The sequence below is a fragment of the Eutrigla gurnardus genome (assembly GCF_963514095.1).
Source record: "Eutrigla gurnardus genome assembly, chromosome: 6".
NCBI lineage: Eukaryota > Metazoa > Chordata > Actinopteri > Perciformes > Triglidae > Eutrigla > Eutrigla gurnardus.
Genome location: NC_139920.1, coordinates 24,233,437 through 24,254,909, shown reverse-complemented (window position 1 = coordinate 24,254,909; position 21,473 = coordinate 24,233,437). Strand labels below are relative to the sequence as shown.

The following is a 21,473-nucleotide window of genomic DNA, read 5'->3' as shown; positions in this document are numbered from 1 at the left end:
ATAGGTCCTACTGGAAAAGCACGGTCAAAAAAATACAATAAAGAAGTGAGGTTAACTGTTCACAGAAGTTCCCCTTCACGTGAGTGAAGTGCCTTCAACGAGGGCTGTAAACTCAGCTGCAAGAAGGTTGTTTCTTGTTTCTTTACGGCGACGCGAGTCCAGCTGTGGTGGCACGAACCGGCTTCAAACGCTGAATCATGTTGGAGGGAAAGTGGGCGATGTCTTCCAAGACATCCTTTTTTTTGGGGGGGTCTCTCTTGGGGGACGAGCAGACGGTGCAGCCGAGTGCTAGCGGACGGCGTTTGTGGTTGCATCAGGGTCGCTGCAGATCGTACTGCTGGTAGCGGTTGAGCTTGTCTGGGTCGTTGGAGGCCATGTGGGTGAAATCCTGGAAAATGTCCTGGTAGGTTTCATCTCCTGCAAGAGAAACGAGGACAAAACACATCAACGATGGGAAAGGCAAAGAAACATTAAAAAGTTACAAACAATTATCTTTCTTCTTTATCTTTCTAATTACACAATCTGAGAGGGAAAAATCCATTTTTGTTCAATGGTTCAAACTTACATCCCCACTAAGGCCCCTCCAACCTGTAGTGTTACAAGATCCTACTTCATTTTAACTACAGATACAGAGAACAGGGCTGCACAATCCTCCGTGCAGCAACTATTGGTCCCAGAACAGTGGAAATAATTACTCAAGTTTATCTCCAGTCACACTACAAGAGCATTAAAGAAGTGTTTTCTGCACACACAAGTACGATATTTGCTTCCAATACTGAGACATTAAAACCAGATAAAGCATTTTGTGTCTAAGATAATAACAATCCCTTAAGCACCACATCAAATTCTGAACGTAGTATTCCTTCCTGCCACATAAATCTGCTGCAAAAAAGTTCCATAAACATTGAGAAATAAATGACTCCTCATGTCTTTAAGACTAAATGATGCCTCATCAAGCAGATAGAAGTGTGTTGCAGAGTGCTCATGCTCAGTGACAGTATCGTCAGAAGAATGAAGCATAAAAAGTTTTGCCATACCTGTCAAGAGTCAAGTGTCGGGCGTGGCTTGAAATATGAAACGGAACGATGCAGAGGCAAGAAAAGATGGGAAAGGAAAAGAGGAAGCAAAGAAAAGGCAGGAAAAACAGCAGGAGAGTAAACCAGGAAATCGACTTGGAAAGAAAAGACAAGCCCACAGAGATTCATTTTTTGTCATCAACTGTATTGTGTTTTAAAGTGCAGGAGTTTATGTACAAAAAAAATACAGTTGTGTTGTGGCCTCATCACCGCAACGGAGAAACAGAACGGAAGAAAGGCACAAAACTCTGGGGGAGGAGAGCGAGAAGAAAAACTAAATACAGAGCAGAGTGAATTTACAGAGAGAGAGAGAGAGAGAGAGAGAGAGAGAGAGAGAGAGAGAGAGAGAAGAGAGCAATAAAGACGAGTGTGTTATAGACGTGAGAGCAGCCGTTCTTAATCTGTTTGAGGTTTTTTTAAGTCTACATTTTCACTTTTCAGGGTGTTTTTTTATTTTAAAAAAAATTTCATTTTGGGACACTTTTCAGGTTTTTAAACAATTTCCATTTTCTGTTTTTTTCTTTTCTTCATAAATTAGTGTTTAAATGCTGCCTCCAGAAAAAGGAATCAGGCTGAGAACCTCTGCTCTGCACTTCTTCCACACACTCAATCAGGTAGAAACACTCGAGTCGAGGGAACTGTAATTTTTCATTAAAAAGGCCGGACTGACGAGGTTAGTCCTCCCTTCTCATTCATTAGCCCTGAATATCCCTCATCAATCTCATCATTCATCGACTGATTCGAGGCTGCCGACGAAGAGGCCCTCGGGTTTCGAGGAGGACGGCGAGCCGATGCCAGCAACGAGGCAAAACCCTCTCACAGAAGCAACAACAATGTGAGGATCACTCAGTGACCTGGAAGCACGTACTTCAGACTCTCCTTCTGCCGGAGACAAAGCTCCTTCTGTTCCTCTCACGGGCGAACTGCTAGTGCGTCTGCTGTTTGCCTTTAAGGCATCCAGAAATAGTTCCTGTACCGTTCCCTGTCAACACGTATTGCACAAGCTAAGGAAAAATAATTAAGAAAAACAGAAGGATTTATTCTTAGCATTCAGGTCCAAAACATTCCTGGCTTATTTAAAAAAAAAAGCAAACTGAAAAGATATTCCTTTTTTTTTTTTAAAGCAGCATCCAGGCTAATACCAGTCCGCCTACATCAAGCCCTCCTGTCAGAAAACGACGAGATTTCTGAGCGTAGCCCTCCCTCCTGTGGTCAACACGAAGCCTACAATCTAACTCTGAAGGACACGATCAACAACACAGTCAGTTAATCTCTATTCAAACAAAAGCATCCCCCGAACTAGTCATTCACAGGGTCGGGGCTGCAAGTGGAGGAGACGTGGGATGAAACTGGGGTACGTTTCAATCATTCATTCACTATCAATAACAGCCCAAATGAGCTGAGCACTCATGTCTGTTTTTTATTATAAATAGATAAATATAAGCTAGGACCAGCAGGTGATAAGAATATATACATGGTTATGGATATTTGTCTACACTATTGCACTTGATGATGTTCCATCCTAAGATGGATTGTCTATATCGAGTAAATAACCCACAAACATTCGATTACAATCAATGCGAAGGAACAAAAAAAAGGCCTTCATCGTCTTACAATTCTGGATTTCCCGTGATTACGGGCCAAACGACCCAGCATACCTCACCCACTAACAACCAAGACACAATATTGTCATAACAGGAAGTAAAGAATGTCAATCAAAAATAAAAAAAAAGTAAGGATGTGAACAGAATCTCTACTTGTTCTGTCAGACTACGAAGAAATATGCACAAATACACATCATTTACAACATGTACAGTAAGTATACTTATTATACGGTTCCTAGAATAATCTTTATAAAAAAAACTGTTCTAAAATATATATTTTTTTTCTGACCAGGCATGTCACAACAGCAAGATGCATTATGTTTGGAAACAAACAGTTCACATAAGTAAACAGGCCTTAAAATGGTTAAGACTTTTAAATAGGAAACCAATACGATGGCAGGACACGGTACAGTAGTTGCATAACCATTAATAGGAATGTGCATAAATTACTTCTTACATTTAGAAATTAAATGATGGCGCACATAACACCTCTCCTCCAGATTGGTCAGATAATAAAAAAATGGCATTCAAAAGTGATGATTATTGCCACATAATGAAAACTGCCGTCACTTTGAGGTCACTGGATACTGGTGGCAGTTACTGGGGTTTGTTTTTTTGCAAAGAGAGACCACACTAATTGAAACGTATTTAACTCAAATTATAAAAAATAAAAAATTCTCACTAGCTGCTATAAATCACCTCTTAAACAGAGGGAATCTGCTAAATGTTTTATAACTTAAACTTAAAGGGAGGAAGTACACACGATGTAGTAAAAAGTGACACCGTTTCATTTAATTCTGTGCAATCAATAACTCCACATTAGTAACAGTCACTTAAGGGAAAATGCGGATCCACTTCGGAAGAAAACTCTTCAGAAATGTGTCGATGAGTCGATGGCTTTAACCCTGTCACGTTGATAGAGTATAGCACCTGACATTTATACCACACCACGGTGCAGCCGGCCCGGCGTCTGGACTACAGCCGGGGCGTTAAGATGGGAGTTGCACTCGCAGTACAAGCAGGACACGGGAGAACAACCGGCAGGGTGGAGAAAAGTCCCCGCCGAATGAATTGTCTGGGTAATCTGGAGGTTAACTGTCCAGCTGCAGGCTAATAAACTCCTGCATGCACTTCCTGTACTGCATCTCGGTGGGGCTGTTGGTGTTATATTGACCTGACTGGCTGTAGGGCCCCTCCGCCTCCCGCATCTCCTCGTTCATCTTGGCCAGTCGCAACCTGGGGGGGGAGGATAAGAAACAGGAAGTGACCGATTATTATAGATAAAAACAATATTGATAATGACTTTCTAAATGCTGTTGAATTTATCGACACACACGTCACATTCATTCCTTTTTCAGAAGCAATGCCTTAAAAAAATAATTAGCCTCACTGATACGAAACATCTCTATTGGTGTATTTATCATTGTGGAAGTTCATAATAGAAAAACACTCACAGAGTGACGATATCTGCGTTGGCTGCATCCACCGCTATCGTCAAAGGGGTTTTCTCGTCAATGTCTGCAGCATTTTGGTTTGCTCCTCTTTTTAAGAATAAACACACTTGCCTAAAAAAGACAAAAATGATGGTCACACACAATCTGAGTTGGATCAAAGTTTTGGTGAAGTATTGATGATGAGAGAGTAAGACGAACCCTGTGTGTCCCAGCATGGTGGCGTGGTGGAGGGGTCCTCGGCCCTGAGCGTCCTGCTGGTTCACATTAGCTGCGTTTTGGAGCAGAAACTCACAGGTGACCAGCGAACCCTGGAAGGAAACATTCACAATCATTTTCCAATGATAAAGCACGCTCAAATTTGAATGATTATTTGGCTCAAACTTAATTGCTCATTAAACTGCTGTCAAAATGAATAAAAAATACATTTTGTTGGATTTGCGAAGTGCTAGTGTTCATCATAAACAATCTAACATTGTCTATGGAGGACATTCGTTTCTGGTCTTTCAAACTCCCCCCTCAGGATATTATTTGGTCCTGGGTTGTGTCGCCGGTAGCGATGCTCACCCCCTGCACCGCCATGATGAGGGGCGTCCTCTTGTCGTCCTCCGTGTTGACCCAGTTGACCTCGGCTCCGTGGGCCAGCGCCTCCGACATGTCCGGCAGGCTGCGGGCGCACGCCGCCCAGTAGAGCTGCAGACCCGAGCTGTACTCCTTAGGCTCGTAGAAAACCACCTCCTTACAAGGCGACGGAGGAGGCAGCGTGGCAGGCATGGCCATGGGCGGAGACTCGGCAGCTTCTGGAGAAATGGGAAGAAAAAAGGTTCATCTGTGTGTTGTAATGAAACACCTATAGATTTGTCCTTCTTGTTTCCAACATAGTGAAACGCTAAAAAAAGACAAGGACATGTTTGTCTTTGACAACAATAAAGGGTGTGTATTAGCTCATGTGCAGACTCTGAAGGCATCATTTATGGCGATTATATGTTTTGAAGGCCTGTGGATAAGCCAAACTGCAATTAGCAACGTTTTTTCTTTCTCTTACATCATTCTTGGGCCCCAAATTCTGGCACAAGGGTCTGTTTTTTTCCCCTACTTGGCTAATATATCTCTTGCTTTAGATCTAAATAGGCTAAAAACAGAGGTGTGTATGCGTGAGCGTCTCACCTGCGTCCGTCAGGCTGTTGTTGGAGGCGGTGGTGGCCAGCATCTCCCTGCTCCCGTCAGCACTGTTCTGGATGCCGCTGTCTGCACTTTTTACTGTAAGACAAAGACAACGAATCACGACTTGTAGAACGGCACACAGACGTCATTCACTGAGTGTATAAAACAAAAGGAACACCTTCCTGCTGATTGTTTTCAGATCATCACACAACCTCCTTAAGAAACCCTCCAGAAACCGTTTAATAAATATGTTTTATGTTCTATTTCTTTTTCCAATTCCTCTGGAATGAATCCCAGAAACAGCAGGTGGTCCTAATATTTTGTACAGTGAGTGTGCATGCACAAGTCCTCTGCTGAAATCAACAGAAAGGGAAGCGAAGAGCGGATCCCCACCATCACCTTGTGTTTCAGGACCCTAAACAGCAAACGTGATGAGACAAATACAAATGCAAATACCAGACACTGACCAAAAAACCATGTGTGAGAGAAACAAACCCCAAACCCAGCAGGACAAACAAAACACTGAATGCGCTGCAATGAGGTCTGAACATGGCGTGATGGTCCGTTAAGGAGGTCTTGATGAAGGGGGGGAAAGGAGCGGATGAAGGTTCGTTAGTGGACGGACACAAAGCCAGTGGATACGAATGGACAGAAGTGGGGGGGGGGGGAAGCAAGCGAAACACGAAGCATTTAGTACTTACTGCTCCTGAGCTTGGCAGAGTTGTCAAAGTAGGAGAAGAGTGAGTCAAGCTCGTCGGGACAGAAGAGAGAGTCGCGGCGAGCCTCCATGCCGCTGGCAACCGCTACGTTTTAGATAACGGGAGTTTGGAAAGCGGAAGGTGGAGGGTGTAGATTAAGGAGCAAGATGGGGAGTTATAGGTGAGAGCCAGGGGAGGGGGAGGGGGGGTTAGTCCAGAAGCACGGAACATGAAAGGAGGGAAGCGATATTGAGGAAGAGGAGAAGGAGGAAAGCAGGGTGGAAGCAGAGATAGTTAGACTACCAGTTCAGTCGAGACGGGAACAGAGAGACTACAAGAAGCAATGGGAGGTAAAGAGGGCTGAGACGTGCTGTTCACAGGGAACATACAGTGTGGAGACTTATCCACGCAATGCATTGCAGTAATCACATATATCATATTATAAAAAAAGTGACATTTTGTTTCTGAAGAGGGATTAAAAGTTCTGAAAAACATCCAAACTCTGTATTTTCTCTGGTGGTTATCATGTGTGTGTGATTGCCAGACAGCATCCAGGTCAGGATCTGTACCTTTGAATGAGCTTTGTTGTCAGTTTGTTCAGTCCATAAGTTCAGAGACGTTCAGAAATGTTACAGTGAAACAGTAAAGCTCTGGTGTAATAATTCCACCGACCTGTCTGGCCAGGTCGGAGTTTCGGGGTGGGCGGCGGCGGTCTTGGAGGCAGATGCTCGTTGCTGCTGCTCAGCCTCTTCTCCTGTTTGCTCAGAGAAACCACTTTGTTGCGAAGCTCTGCGTCCGTCGGCCGGCGCACGAACCGCCGGTCCACGTATTTGGCTTTGATGTAGGCCTCTACCTCGTGTCTGGTATGAACAAGAAGGGCGTTGTTTGTGAATATGGTAAGAATAAAAACAAATCGTAAAAAACAAAAACATTTTCTATATATATATATATATATATATATATATATATATATATATATATATATATATATATATTATAATGCCTCTATTCTAATGTAATTTTTAAATTATCAAGTCTTTTAAGTCAGATACAGAAAAATACTAAATACGAGGAAATAAATTATGGAAGAAAAGTCTGAGAAAAAGCAATATGCTTCCTGCTGGTTTTGTACCTTGGGTCTCCTGGCTGTGGCTTTCTGGCTCCCAGCTCCTCCCGCCGAGCTTCGTAGATCTGGTTGATCGCTCCGTTTCCCAGTTCACACATCAACTGTGAAAGGTTCAATAAAAACATATCACCCTTTATCATCACTTGACTTTCTGTTTGAACTGGATGTTGGTGTAAATATGATTTCCCTCCCTCACCTTTAGGAGTTCTGGCTCCCATGTATCCAAAGTCAAAGACCGAACCTTCGAGAAATGTACACCCAGACTCCTGCAGGTGGAAGAAGCATTAAAAAAGCAGAACGTCGATTAAGTTCTGCAGTAAATATGCAGCATTCTTACTTTTTGTAATATATATCATCATTAAAAAATATATAACTACAGTTGAGGCCAGAGACTTAAAGGGGCCACAGATGGGGTTGATTAAAGGGAAATATATGTATAAATTTGTTAAATTGAATCCCTTAAATTTATGAACCCATTCTGTTTAGGAAATCACAATTAGATTATTTCTTTAGGTTGTAGTGAGAAAGATGGGAAGATTTACTATACAAACACACCATGTAGTAACACCTGCATATGTGTGTACATCCGTGTGATAACATATCCATAAAACAATCAACACTTCTATAAAGTATATTAAGAAGTACATCAAATATAAAAGAAGCAAACATTTACACGTAACACGAGATGATGAATATGACACAATCTTCAGTAGTTGAGCAGTCTGCAGGCGTAACCTACATCGCCTGAATCCCTGGACTCTTTAATGTTAGTAAAACCTTGGCCTGAATGATAATTACATATTCCACTCAGTAATTAAAGTAATGAAAGGTTGCAGCAACATCCCAAAGCAGGCCGAGTGTTCATAACAGTGAGTTTGCATTTCATGAATCCATGAAGACCAACAGTTTGTACAAAAATATTGAAACGTATAAAAACAGCAAACATGCAATGACTTTCTTTTTATGGGACCAAAATTAACTACATCCCTAAATACAATGTGCTGTAATTAGTTTCCCCGGGTTTATCCTTTCTGCAATAAAGCTATTTACATATTCAGAGTACTTAAATGTATGAGTTGGATATGTAAGAGTTTCATCATTTTGCATTTCCTTCATATTAAAAAGGTTTATCATAATGATTCATTAACAAAAACACACGCTACTTTACCTGTGGATACCAGAGCACTGTATGCAGAGGGTGATGCCCAGATTGATGCTGGCCCAGCGGGGGTCTGGCTGCCCACAGTCGCAGCAGCAGGTGTTTCCTGGGATGGCCAGGACCTTCTGCAGGGCACTCTCTCCTTTTAGTGGTCTCTCCTTCGGCTCCCCACCAGAATCCAGGCTGCCTGTCGACGTGGAGGACTTCCTATCCAGCTTCTGACATGAAGAGAATTAAGCTAAATTAAACTCGACAACTAAAGAATGGGAAATTGATGTTACATACATGAACACAGGTTCACTCAAGTTTCAACACATTTATTAATCTTAAATTTCATTTCTGTAATCTCAAAAATGTTCGTCGTGTACATTTATAAAGAGAAACCTGATGAAAATCCAAACTACTTTTTGTTTTTACACACTGTTTTAAGCATTTATTTCAAAGAATTAAGACAAAAACGTGCCAGATTTTTGAAAGCTGCACTTCTCTTGAAAATAGGAGCAAAGTTATTTGCAAAAAGGACATTTTATGACACAATTCCTGCATAAGAAAGACAGAAAGGACCAGGCGGACTGTAACAATTATAGGACTTAAAGTGTTAAGAAAATGTAAATCCCTTCAACTCTTAATTCAGCGTGTTTGGTTTCTACCTCGCCGTCCTCTCCCTTGTCACGGAAGGCGGTGGCGATGCTGTTCTGCACGGCTTTGATCCAGGCCTGTCGCAGCTTCTCTGAGTCCGCCTGCATCATGCAGCTCCTGTTGGGGACAGACGTGCATCACACAACTGCTGCCTGCTAAATGTGTGTGTGCACATGTGGTAGGAGGTGTGTGTACACAGCTACTCCACCTTCCCATCTTCAGTAACATATTCCTGTGATCATTGGACTGACCGGGACTCAAACTTACTTGGTGGGTGACACCACTTCGAAGCAGAAGCGACGCTCTATGTCCTCACAGTGTTTAACGGTACATAGCCTCAGGTCTTCCACCACCACTGTAGGGTTGTCCTGAAGGGACAGCAAAGCTTGTTAAAACACAATACAAACACACACACACATACAGACAGAGAGTGCTCAATGTTGAAGATTTTCCTTACAACATAGTAAAGGTGCTGCTCACTTATCTTAAAATAGTAGTTACTTCTGTCTTGCAATATTTAAATTAGATTCACGAATAAATACAGCGCTAGAAATAATATTATAGTCAAGCAGTTGGTTTATCAACGCAATAAACTACATCATGGTTTCCGGCTTCCAGAAACACTTTTAGAAATACACTCTTCAATTGTTTTTAATTCTGCTTTAAGCTACGATTGTATGTTATACTTTCTTAAAACTTGTTTTTGTCATCCCCATCTCTCTCCCTTTCACTTTCTCCCGATAAAAGGCAAAAACAGCCCAAAAAAATGACCCCCAAAAAAACCTTGCATTTAGTTACTGTTACGCTTATATTTGAAATGTGTTAATCGTGGTTAAACCATGTTAAGCACTTTATAGCTTTGTTTTGAAAGGTGCTTAATGAATAAAGTTAATTATTTTCTATCATCATCATCATGGGATGGTGTGGTGTCATTCCCACCCTCTACGTTATTTGTACTGGAAGGTTAAACACATGCATATTTTATTGTGTCAGTGTGCAGGGAATCACTTGACATACCTTAAATTTCTTCTGGTAAACTAGCTGATTGTTCTGGATGGAGAACCAACGCCTGAGAGGACATCACGAGAAAAACAAAGTCACATGCTGCTGCCAGAGTTATTCCTGAAATAACACCCTTTGACATAATTCTAGTATGTATGTGTGTATGAGAGAGAGAGAGAGAGAGAGAGAGAGGTTGCAGTAACAAGATGGAGCAAAACCATATTTTCTGAATGTTTGAGGAGTCCAACAGTTATATTTATTATATTTGTATTATTGATAGTGATGGTGTTTTTCTTGCTGATGTATTAAAATGTAAAGCAACCACATGTACTCGTATGGACACTAATTGAACCGTGTCTTTCGTACCTATTCCACGTCTTGAAGGCATTGCTGGCCCTCTTGAACAGGTAGCCCTCCATTGCGATGCCGTTGTCTGCATCCACATTGTACTCCAGTTTGGTGTCGTCATTCGAGAAGTCCTGAACAAACGTGTCAGAAAAGAAAAAGGGAAAATTTAAAAAAAAGGGCACATATGAGGGGCTCAGTTGTGATCTCGTGCAGACCACAGCTGCTCGGCTGCTTCTCACACACTCACACACACACACACACACACACACACACACACACACACACACACACACACACACACACACACACACACACACACACACACACACACACACACACACACACACACACACACACACACACACACACACACACACACACACACACACACACACACACACACACACACACACACACACACACACACACACACACACACACACACACACACACACACACACACACACACACACACACACACACACACACAGCTAATGGTTGCAGAGTTATATTTGTTTCGATCGACCATACGTATTGACTGAGAAGGGAGGTTAAAAATACATCTAACAAAATACTGGAAAATATTTTAATGTCAAATTATATGCCGCTTTACTGAGATATGTCTTCACAGTTTCAAGGCATCTGATTATTTTGCTTTCTCCTTCATCCTCATCTCTCTTGGTCTCTGAAGTTGGAACTAATAAGGGGACAAAAACATCCCATAAGTCACCTGGCTTGTCCAGATATTATATAATGTAAAATATTGAATATTTTCTGTTTGAATAATTCAAAAGTGGATAATAGACCCATCATGATCTTCCCATTAGTCTATACTCCTTAACAATTCCTTAATTAAGACTGAACAATGCCATTATAAGGTTTTAATTAATAAGATATTCATCTCCATAGTTAGTAAGTTAGATATTATCTTCCAAGGAGTAAAGCTGCAAAATGAGCCGTCATACATCCTTCCTCTCACTGAGTTACGTTGCCATGGGGACTGTGTGTGTGTGTAACTACCTGACCTGTTGCCGCACTTTCCTACACACACACTTTCTCAGCTTCACGTGACATTGAACACCATGATGTGTGTGTGTGTGTGTGTGTGTGTGTCCATGTAGACTCAGTTTACAGCGAGTGTCACCATCTCCACAACCGATTACAGCTCTACGTCTGTTACTGTAGTGAGCTGTGGAATCACCTTCTCTGTCGTCCTTCTAGAAACAGCCGGTCTTTGCCTGACACATAAAAAATACTTTGTCCTGTATTATGGAACATATTACGACGTGCTGCTTTTACAAAAAAAAAAAAAAAAAATGTGTATGACCCTGACAAATTGAAATGAGCTCCAATGTGTGTCATCTTGCCAGTTGTTTGATATTAATTTAGAACTTTAGAAGTAGTTATTAACCATGCAGTACCTGGTTCCCTCGTCTCAAATCCAATGTTTTTTTTTGTGGGTCTACAGATTCACTGTGTGTGTGTTTGATGTTGTGCACTATTTGTATGATGTGCGTTGTCTGTTTCGGCATGAACGCCGTCTCCTTGCTTGTAAATGTAACCTGAGCAAAAGCTTATGTTGAACCCCTCTGCCCTATGACACCATGGTGTGTATCAGATGAATGCACACACACACACACACACACAAACACACACTTTTCCAGCATGACATTCACTGGGACAACTGAGGTTATTTTGGGTGCAACGAGGGGAACAAACCGTGTCTGTATTATCATCTGATAATGGAAAGTACCGGCCCCACCAGTAGGAAAAAGAGATACGTTTAAAGCCTCAACTTATCACTTTTTCCTACAGGTGGGAAAGATCTGAATTCAAACTCAGGCCAAATAATGCTACACCACTGTACTGCTGCTGTCATGTGATCACCTGGTTTTCTTGTTTGAGAAATGTCTGTGACTGCCTGGGAAACCCTAAACTGATACTGGTCAAACATTTGTTTTCATTTATTATTCAATGATAAAAATGACAATGGACTGCAAAAGCACCAAACTCACAAACCTGAGTTAACTGTCGCAGACACCGGCACCTACAATGAGGCGTCAAAATAAACATGCTGCATAAATCAAGGCAAATCAACACTAATGCATGTGTTGCACTCTAAAATGAAGGTGCAAACATCGACACAAACACTGCAATGCAGTCTCTAAGTGTGTGCAGGAGAGGTGGTGAAAGATGAAGGGGGGGGGGGGGGGCTGCTAGGGTTACGAAGCGGAAATCGGATGGAAATCGATGCGGGGACTCTACGTACGGAGGTCGACCTCCAAGCGCAAAAGTTGCGGCAGTCTGGTAAAGCCCCGAGCTCAGTCACCTCCTAAAATGTCACACATAGCAAGAGAACGGCACACAGAAAACATAAATAAATGGGTATTTCTTATGCTAACACAAGGTGTATTGAGAAATCCTGGAGTTGCCCAAATAAAAATGGCGTACACACAAACATAAACACAAGCTATTGCTATAAATAGCCCATGGGCACAGAGACACTGTCACATGCGTTGACACTAGATACTCTGAGTCCTCCTTGTTTAAGGGCACTCACCAGATACCAAACGTAGTGGAAACGGCTGAAAATCCTCATTTTTCACAGGTTTTATGGAGTGTGAGGCCCTTTTCTGTGTGTGAATGTTTCCCTGTGAGGCCGGTGAATCTTCGCTATCTCTCCCTGTGGAGCATCTCAATGGCTGTGTGTCACTTCACAGCTGTCTCTTCAGCAAACCCTCACCTCCTCCTCCTCTTGTGCGACTGTGTACGTCTGTCAAAAATTTCGCCTCGGAAGCTCCTCCTCCCGAGGCCCAAGCGAAGGTCACCTGTGTGCGTTTGTGCGTGAGCGTCTGTGTGTGATGCCGGCGTGACCGCTGGGTGAGAATAATCAAGTGGAACGTGCAGAGGAGCTCAGGCATCAAACATTTATACCGACTTCAATTTAACAGACGTGCACTCAGCTTTTCCCTCCCTCACTCTCTCATCTCCCGTGTGTTAATAAAGTGGTCACTCCTTCAACCATGCTGAATGTCTGAGCCTTTAAAATAACATGAGTTATCTGGCATATTCCTGCGGAAAAATCAATTAAATTATTTTAATACCGTAGCCGTGTCCGACCCTATATTGTCTTTTGTTGTGAGACGATGTATCGCTGTCTTGCCCTGTGGTCATAGTGCTGCTGCTGCTGCACAGAGGCAGATAGGAAGCAGACAAACACAACCTCAGGACCCCCTTCAACTCTCATGAGGATGGAAGATTGATAATGGAAAATGACCAATGACCAAACCAAGTGGACAGTTTGAGAAAACCTATCCCAAAGGGAGCAATAAGTAAAGGCTTTAGTGTCAAATGACGTACAACACATAACTAAAAGATAATAAAATAATAATAAGGGGCTTATATGGTCATTCATCAAGAGCAACAAACAATTACTTTACAATACTTCCGGCTTTCAAAACTCAGTAAGTGGCTTTTACTCAGGTATAAAATGTGCTTTCTTTGCCCAATGGAGTTTCACAAGCATTGCCAGTGTGCATAATCTTCACACATTGGGGAAATATAAATGTTTGAAATATTTCAATTAAGTAACGCAGCATTATGTTAATATACCAAATCAACAGCAAACGCTGCTTTTGCTAAAATCCAGGGTAAATATACCAATACAACTTATTTCTTTTCCCACTTAATTCAACTGGAAATCTCTGAAAGATCACTGAAAACAACTGTTTAGTGGTTTAATAGCAGTTAATACCTGAACAAAACTAAGCACAAAACACAAAAGTGTAAAGACACGCGCAATACGGCATAATGGTGTCGAAATGGACTTAATTGGATTAATTTTGATTTGATGAATCGAGGTTCACTTATATACACTTACTGCAAATGGACCTGAGACACATGTGGTGACAAAAGCCCTGTTAAACGGCATCATACCATGCATGCTGCCCCTTTAACTTGTGATGAACCGGCTTATTGCAAATGACATGAGCTGCAGAGGTGGAGTCCAAGCAGTTAGAGCAACGTGTACAGCAAGTATCCGACCAGACATGCAGACGTGACACAGAAAAGACAGTGAAGGAGAAAAAGAAAGAGGAAATCAGCTTACCTGCACAGCAGCCTGAAGGGGCCCAAAGAGATAGGGGGGAAAGAGAAGCAGAAGTAGAAGAGAAGAGGAGACAGTTGGTTAGCAGTATCTGTGTACAAGCAGCCAGACGAGAGAGAGAGAGAGAGAGAGAGAGAGAGAGAGAGAGAGAGAGAGAGAGAGAGAGAGAGAGAGAGAGAGAGAGAGAGAGAGAGAGAGAGACACGAACATATAAATAGCATCTCGATAAACTGAGGAAGGGAAGGTGGACGATGCTGAAGGACAGACGGAGGTTGGTCCATGTACCATCACTGACTGAGCAGGAGGGAAGAGAGAGAGAGAGAGACGGAGAGAGGGGAAAAAAAAGGCAAAAGAAAAACACAGATGGAGAAGGCATATGAAAGATGACAAAGCCTAAGGAAACGGAGTGAGGGGTAAAAATGTACTCCATGCACACAGTTGGGGACTGAAATGAACATCGCTGAGAGGCAGGAGAAAAGCCCAGCAGACAACAGCTGGGTAAACACGGTGTCTGGAGTTAATGATGATGTACAATCAAAGCTCAGCGCAATTTACCACCTTAACCACACATACTAGCTTTTGTTCCCTTCAACTGTAGAGCTCATTTGAAGTGAAACAGAGATGTGACCGAAGGCGTGTTTCCATCAACTGTTTGGAGTAAATCAACTTGGCTGAAGCTGTAGTTTGGTCAGAAGTTGTTGTAAAAAACTTGGAAGAAGAAGGAGAGGTTGTGAACCAGAAATAAACACAACAGAGAGAGAGAGAGAGAGAGAGAGAGAGAGAGAGAGAGAGAGAGAGATAGAGAGAGAGAGATATAGAGAGAGATAGCGAGAGAGCGACTTCAGGAATTTGTTTCAATAATCCATCAATAAACTCCTTTTTTGACAAAAGGCAAAAACTACCGTAAGCAAGTAATGCGATACTTCTCGTATCAAGTGCGTATAAAAAAATATGTGAATGGAAACGCGTCTGCTGTAACACAACACCCCATATCCTGTTGAGGGTTCATAGAGCTCAACAGAAGTCAAGTTCCTTAATAACAAATGTTGAGAGAAATTAAATTTCTCCTAAGTTAAAGTTTAAGCAAACAGTTGTCCGCTCTAGTCTCTTTATGTTTAATTTACTTGCAGTGTGACTCAGTGGAGATATTAGGGGTTGGCGTGGTTGCTGACCAAGAGATGGGAGGTTACCGAAACTCAACCTTGTTTGTTTGGAAATGGGTTTCCGTCAGTCGTCAATAATGTATGGGTGTGTGGCTGAGATCATCCTTAGGGATCACCTTACACACGAGTACTACCTCCGTTCACGCCGATGAAAAGTTGATAGCTTTACTATGTGAATGACCCTTTGGACAACTTATTTTACCTGCATAATTTCTTTTAATTGCAAATAATTCATTTCAATTTAAAATACTTCAATGCACCACAACCTTGTAATACTGTAGCATGGTGACCCCAACAGCATAGTGGTCAGAGAAATCCCATTCCAGGGGAGCAGTGAGGGATCATAGGACTACGAGTACAAGATGCCATGGGGGGTAGAAGGTAAGTCCTGCAAGATCCCAGCAGAGAGCTGAGGCTTTACTTTTTAATAGGAGAAGGCCGAGTCCAATGAGAAAGACTTTGAGGGATCCAACAGCCATAAAGTCACTCCACATGTTAAGAAATCCAGGCTCAGAGTAGCTTGGACACGTTGAGTATATACTGAGTGCTTGTTTATGTTTTTTCTGTGTTTTTCTGTGTTGCTGGGCAGAGGACAGGAGGATAAAGTTGTCATTTATGATTTATATTCACAATTGTGGACCTAATTATGTTGATTTGTGTGCAAAGAGCTAAACGTGTGAATGCTGTTAGGCTTCCATGTGCATTTGAGCATAATTGAAGATATTGTGTGTGTTTACCTTTTGTTGGATAGTGGAATGTTTCTGCTCCATGTCCCTCTTCTCTTTGGCAGCGTCCACAACCAGCAGGTCCAACTGCAAGGGGACAGAACCACCGGTCAGCCGAGCTCACCAAAACACACGTATTTAAGTCAAAACTGCAACAAACACACACAAATGTTTAAGACACACGTCTTAAAAAAGGTGAGTAAGTGAGAGAGTCTGGGCCATTAAAATGGAAATCTTATGATTTGCAAGCGTGTGTACACAGAAGTGTTCCTTTCTCCAAGCTTGAGAGCATAAATTATATAAAGGAAACGAACAACTTCCCAGTGGCCGCATCGAGACAAGACGGGCCTTTCTTCTCGAAGACAGAATTAACCGTGCTGTGGAGGGTTTCATCATGTGTGAAATTGGATGGTGGGTGATTGATTCTCCCCGTCCCCACGAGTAACCATCTCGTGTAGAGAAGACAAACAAAAAGGATCTTGTGAGCAGGCAAAGAAACCAACACATCCATTTTTTTTTTAACTCAAATCAGTGCTGGAGGTCATACAGGGTGATGCCAAAATGTGCCATTTTTTTTTACCTCTTGATGTTCTGTGACCGCGATCTGACCTAAATCAAGCCTCGAACACAAAGGGATCAGTATCTGCCGAGTACACGTGTGTGAAATGTTGCATGCGTACGACGAATTAGCCGGGTTCGTCGTATGATTTTAATGGCTGCTGTGGCTTTACGAGCCCCAGTTACTGCACCGCAACTTCAAGTTAGATGGCAATTCATACTAATGGGTAACAGAGATGGGAGAGCGGGAATATCCATTGTAACAGTGGAACATACGGACTATTCTGTGTCATTCATTTTGCCGCCTGTCTCCAGATATTACTTTTGAGGGGGGAAAAGAAAATTAGACAGTATTTGAGGGAGCCTGTTCTTCTGTTTTGTTTGGAGAGGAAATGGGTGGACGGCAGAGCGGCAGGATGATAACATCACATGGGAAATGTTTTCCTGTCGCACCATAACAACTAGTCCAGGCCGGTCCAATGCAGTATATATCTGCTTCTATCTGCATCTGCAAATGCAGGTGTGTGTGTGTTTGTATCTCCACATATTTTGGGACAAACTTATCTCATCTCTCTTACTATGCAACCCCCCCACCCACCACACTACCGACCACAGCAGCACACTGAAGCGTTTTGGTCACTCGGGCGTTCTGCTCAGATCTGTCTCGACATGCAACAGTGTGATGACAAACTGCATGATTCATGGAAAAGATGCACAACATCCTCTATAATGGATATATTCATTCCACACATGTGCCATCCTGAGGCTTTGTGTCATTGAAAGAAATCGGCAGAATCTTATATATTTAGCCGTTTCCAAAGGCAGAGGTGGAACAAAGTGGCATATTTAACATGAATCATAAAGTGGTCATTCAAACACAAGATATGTGATCTTATAATCCCCCTACTGTAACCTTCTGTATGAGTTATTGAGCCACTATAAAAACATTACTGTAACCCATTTTTTCAACAAATTTACATTAATTTTATAGTTTATTTAACAGGGACAATACATACAACATTACCTCAAGTAATTGGAAAAATGTGATGTATGTAATATGTTAGGCTTCGGCTAGTTTACAGTCTTTTCCCAAGTGTTACTTTTACTCAAAGACCCAATTTATTTGTTTACCTTCACGTCTATCATTTCCTCTCACCAAACTGTAAAGAGTGGAATAAAATGTACTAGAATTTTGTTGGTCTCCATTATTAATTTCCCCACCCTTGACCTCTTTTTCACCGACTACAGGCATCGAGTCGTATCACCAGACCTGTTGACAGCTCCTCCACACCTCCCTGCACAGCCTCTCCACCTTCTTCAGCTTCATGATGGACGGGAGAAAAGGGAATAATCCACAATCCTCTTGTCACTGCTTCCCACAGCTCGGCCTCTTGATTTTTCCGTCCTTTCAAGTTCTGCACAGTTCCAAATTCAGTGAGGCAGGCTTACAATCCCAACACATCGCCGTTATGCTTCTGTCACCAGCCCACTCTCTATCTTTCCCTCCCTCTCCAGGATCTGGTTTCTAAAAACGTCTTCTGCCTTTTTTCCCTCACACAATCCTTGAAGTTGTTTTGGAGCGTCGGAGGCTTACAGTCCATGCCTTTCCATTCTAGTCAATCACTTTTTTTCTTTGAGAAGATTACATTCCGTCCTTTTATCCCTTCCTATAATCAGCTTTTCAAAGTTGTGTCCCCCCTTTTACTTCCCTCTCACTCTTTGCTTCCCTCTGTCCATTCCTTGATAGTACCAACATCAGATGGCTTCCAACTTCAGAGCAGGAGGGTAAAGAAACCACACTCTCCTCTCCAATCCAATTTAGAGGACCACTCTCCCAGCGCTTCACATCTGCCTTCCAAAATTCTTGTTTGTCTGTTTTTCAGATAGAATCCACCGTTTGTTTCCTGTGACATGTTTTTCAAAATGTCGGTTCAAATGTCAGAAAAAACATGTTTACAAGCTCCACTCCACTTCTACTCTTCTGCTCCTCTTCGGCTCTCCACGGTGACTCATTTCTTCCTCGGTCTTGCATTTGCAAATTTGACAAATATCTCTCATTCGGCTCTTTTTTACCGCTCCATTCTCAGCGTTTATATTCAGCATCAATCTCAGGTTTCTTTGCCGCATTCGCTCAGCTGACGTTCAATGACTCTGACTGTCGAAAAAAAACCTTTCCAGCCCATCTGACTGCTTTTTCTTCCTCATTCCTGCGCACTGTAACAGTAGCTCAACTGTGATAATCATCTTAAAGCCACAACCGGGCCCATCCTCTGGCTCAGAGGGACGGCTCTGTTTATCAGAGGATGCACACAGACACACACAGGGCTGAAATATCAATTTGATGGAAAAGATAGCCGTAGACACACACTGGGAGGATAGGCACACAAACACAAGGAGAGAGGTCGCCCGGATGTGAAGGCAGGAGGTGGGTCCCTGATGATGCAAGTGTAAACCCACGACCATTTACACATAAACTCAAGACGGCCAAGTTTCACGGCCCTCACCTGAAACAAACTCTAAATATGCTTCTGAACAGGAACGCTGTTTAGGTAATCAAGCAGTATTATCTCTGTGTAGATAATAAAACGTGTTTATGCACCGACAGTGCACTGGTATGTAAACTTAGCCAACATTTATTCTGCTCCTCAAAATAGACCCATGTTTGCTTATGTTGCAAGAGTTTATACTGCGTGTTCTAATAACATTGCAAGTGTTGTCCTGAGGAAGCTATATGTTTGTTTTTACAAAGAGGATTATATTAAAAAGGAAAAAAAAACGTAAACGAATTGATAGACGCTCAAATTAATTTCTTAGCTGAAGTGAGTTAGTTCAATATCCATCTAACAAATTAATGTAATAGCATATGTTATACATTTGAAAAATCATAATATATTTTTTTAGTTGCTCAAAATTAAGTAATAAAATGTCATTATTAAATTAACAAAACAGTATTACCCTGCTGCTGCATAACAGATGTTATGAAATCTGAATGATTATGTTATGATATCATTTTTACATCCTCACACATTGTTGATGATATTAAATGTATGTAAAAATAACTAAGATGTTTTATAATGTTCAACTACATTTTTATAAAATTGTCCATTTAGCAAAAATACTTTAAATTTAGCTGCTGCTGAAGCTTTGTCTTGACAGGAGAGTCAAACATCTTAATGCGTACAGTTGCATCGTACCTAGCGCTATATAAAAAAAATAATTTATTATTATTACCTGTCCTCCCAGCTGCTTCATCAGAGGTTGTAGTTCACTGAAGAGGTCATATCCTTGGTGGAAGAACGTAAGGTGGGCGTACATGAAGGACAACATCTGTGGAGAAGACGGTGAATATTCAGGGAGCCGGTAGGACTGCTGCTGCACAGATCATTCCATGTGAAAAAAAAATCATACTTACTGATTTCAGGATTTCCGATCTTCTCTTTGATTGTAGCACATTGATCTGTAATGAACAAAAACATTGTTTTTTTATCGTTAATGCTTTAAATAACCCTGAAATAAGGAAAGCAATAACTCAACACATACAATAGCAATAAACAAACTAAAAAATATACAAAATCTACAGTGACGATACCTGAGATATAACTGAGAAAATAAAAGGACATAAGACAGGAGGCGAAATGAGGTAATGTACCGAGAAAAAAAAATAACTTCCTCAGCAAAGGACAAATGAAACAGAGCAGACAAGCGTGAAATGAGTCGAACTGAAGCAGAACAATCCCCCCCAAGCAGTAGTTCCCCCCCGTAGTTCCTCGTACGGTCACCAGGAGGAGCTCCGTCTCTTATGTTTAACTCTGTGGTAGCCTGTCTCACCTATCAGCTCCATAGCCCTGCTGCATTCATTCTGTTTCTGTCTCTCTATCCTTGCTTGGGTGTGTGTGTTTGTAGTGCATTATAGACGATTATCGATGAATTTGATATTTATATTCCATCTGTTTCTAAAAAAAAACAAAAGAAGTGCTTTATATATAATAAGTGTTGAGTTCCTTAGTTATTTTGCTGACAAACAGGCGACCTCTCCCCAAAGTTTCCCCTCAACACCTGTCTTGCATTCTCATTGGCTAGCCTGCTAGGTGAAGCATTTGCATCTTTGACCAGCAAGCACTGAGCAACCACACATTTGTCTCTGATCTGGGGCTTTTGTTGGAAGGGTACAACAACTAGTGGAAGATCAGGGCTAAAGTTGTGTAGTGTGAAAAGCTTCTTCATGATTGTTTCACTGAGCCTCGCCCTCAGCGAGACACAGAAACCGAGAAGCAGCATGCCGTAAATGAAACAAGAAACATACATGTAGTGTGGTTAAGGTTTTTTTTTAACCGTTTGGCTTAGGCGCTGTGAAAAAACACCTTGGTAAAACCCTGATTTCATAAATCCACCTTTTTGTTGCAGCCATTCCATTTTTATCTTCAATTCAACAGCATAGCTGAAAGCATCAGGCCATTTGCTTGTAGGCCCACGTCGCAGAGTAGTAGTTAAATGATGACAGGTTGTAAATACAGATGGTCGAGGCTGGCAGGCTTCATTGTGACTAACAGGAGCTAATGTTTGACAGTAGAGACACTGACTGGGCGTGGTGCATCTGGCTTCTATAGAGGGCAAGGCAGCATCGTGCTTATGGATTAATCTGGCTCCAGTGTTTT

The 21,473-nt window shown here is 41.9% G+C and overlaps 1 protein-coding gene across 4 annotated transcripts in view; it reads right to left on the bottom strand.

The window, feature by feature from the left end:
- Window positions 1-248: 248 nt before the first annotated feature.
- LOC311014356 (arf-GAP with coiled-coil, ANK repeat and PH domain-containing protein 2-like) overlaps window positions 249-21,473 on the bottom strand; it is a 40,744-nt gene continuing 19,519 nt past the window's right edge. Inside the window, exons 7-24 of one of the 4 annotated variants that reach the window (XM_084010918.1) lie at window positions 20,231-20,275; window positions 20,050-20,145; window positions 16,273-16,347; window positions 10,286-10,398; window positions 9,935-9,986; window positions 9,185-9,285; window positions 8,929-9,034; window positions 8,288-8,496; window positions 7,316-7,385; window positions 7,126-7,220; window positions 6,666-6,853; window positions 5,997-6,098; window positions 5,299-5,391; window positions 4,699-4,931; window positions 4,333-4,442; window positions 4,135-4,245; window positions 3,855-3,916; window positions 249-417 (exon numbers count right to left, since the gene is read on the bottom strand). In XM_084010918.1, coding sequence (XP_083867044.1) covers window positions 314-417; window positions 3,855-3,916; window positions 4,135-4,245; window positions 4,333-4,442; window positions 4,699-4,931; window positions 5,299-5,391; window positions 5,997-6,098; window positions 6,666-6,853; window positions 7,126-7,220; window positions 7,316-7,385; window positions 8,288-8,496; window positions 8,929-9,034; window positions 9,185-9,285; window positions 9,935-9,986; window positions 10,286-10,398; window positions 16,273-16,347; window positions 20,050-20,145; window positions 20,231-20,275 — 1,965 coding nt within the window. In that variant the 3' untranslated portion in view covers window positions 249-313. Of the gene's footprint in view, window positions 418-1,406; window positions 1,499-1,555; window positions 3,917-4,134; window positions 4,246-4,332; window positions 4,443-4,698; window positions 4,932-5,298; window positions 5,392-5,996; window positions 6,099-6,665; window positions 6,854-7,125; window positions 7,221-7,315; window positions 7,386-8,287; window positions 8,497-8,928; window positions 9,035-9,184; window positions 9,286-9,934; window positions 9,987-10,285; window positions 10,399-16,272; window positions 16,348-20,049; window positions 20,146-20,230; window positions 20,276-21,473 lie in introns of those variants that run through there. The other 3 variants (XR_014597255.1, XM_084010919.1, XR_014597256.1) reach the window with 3 other exon arrangements.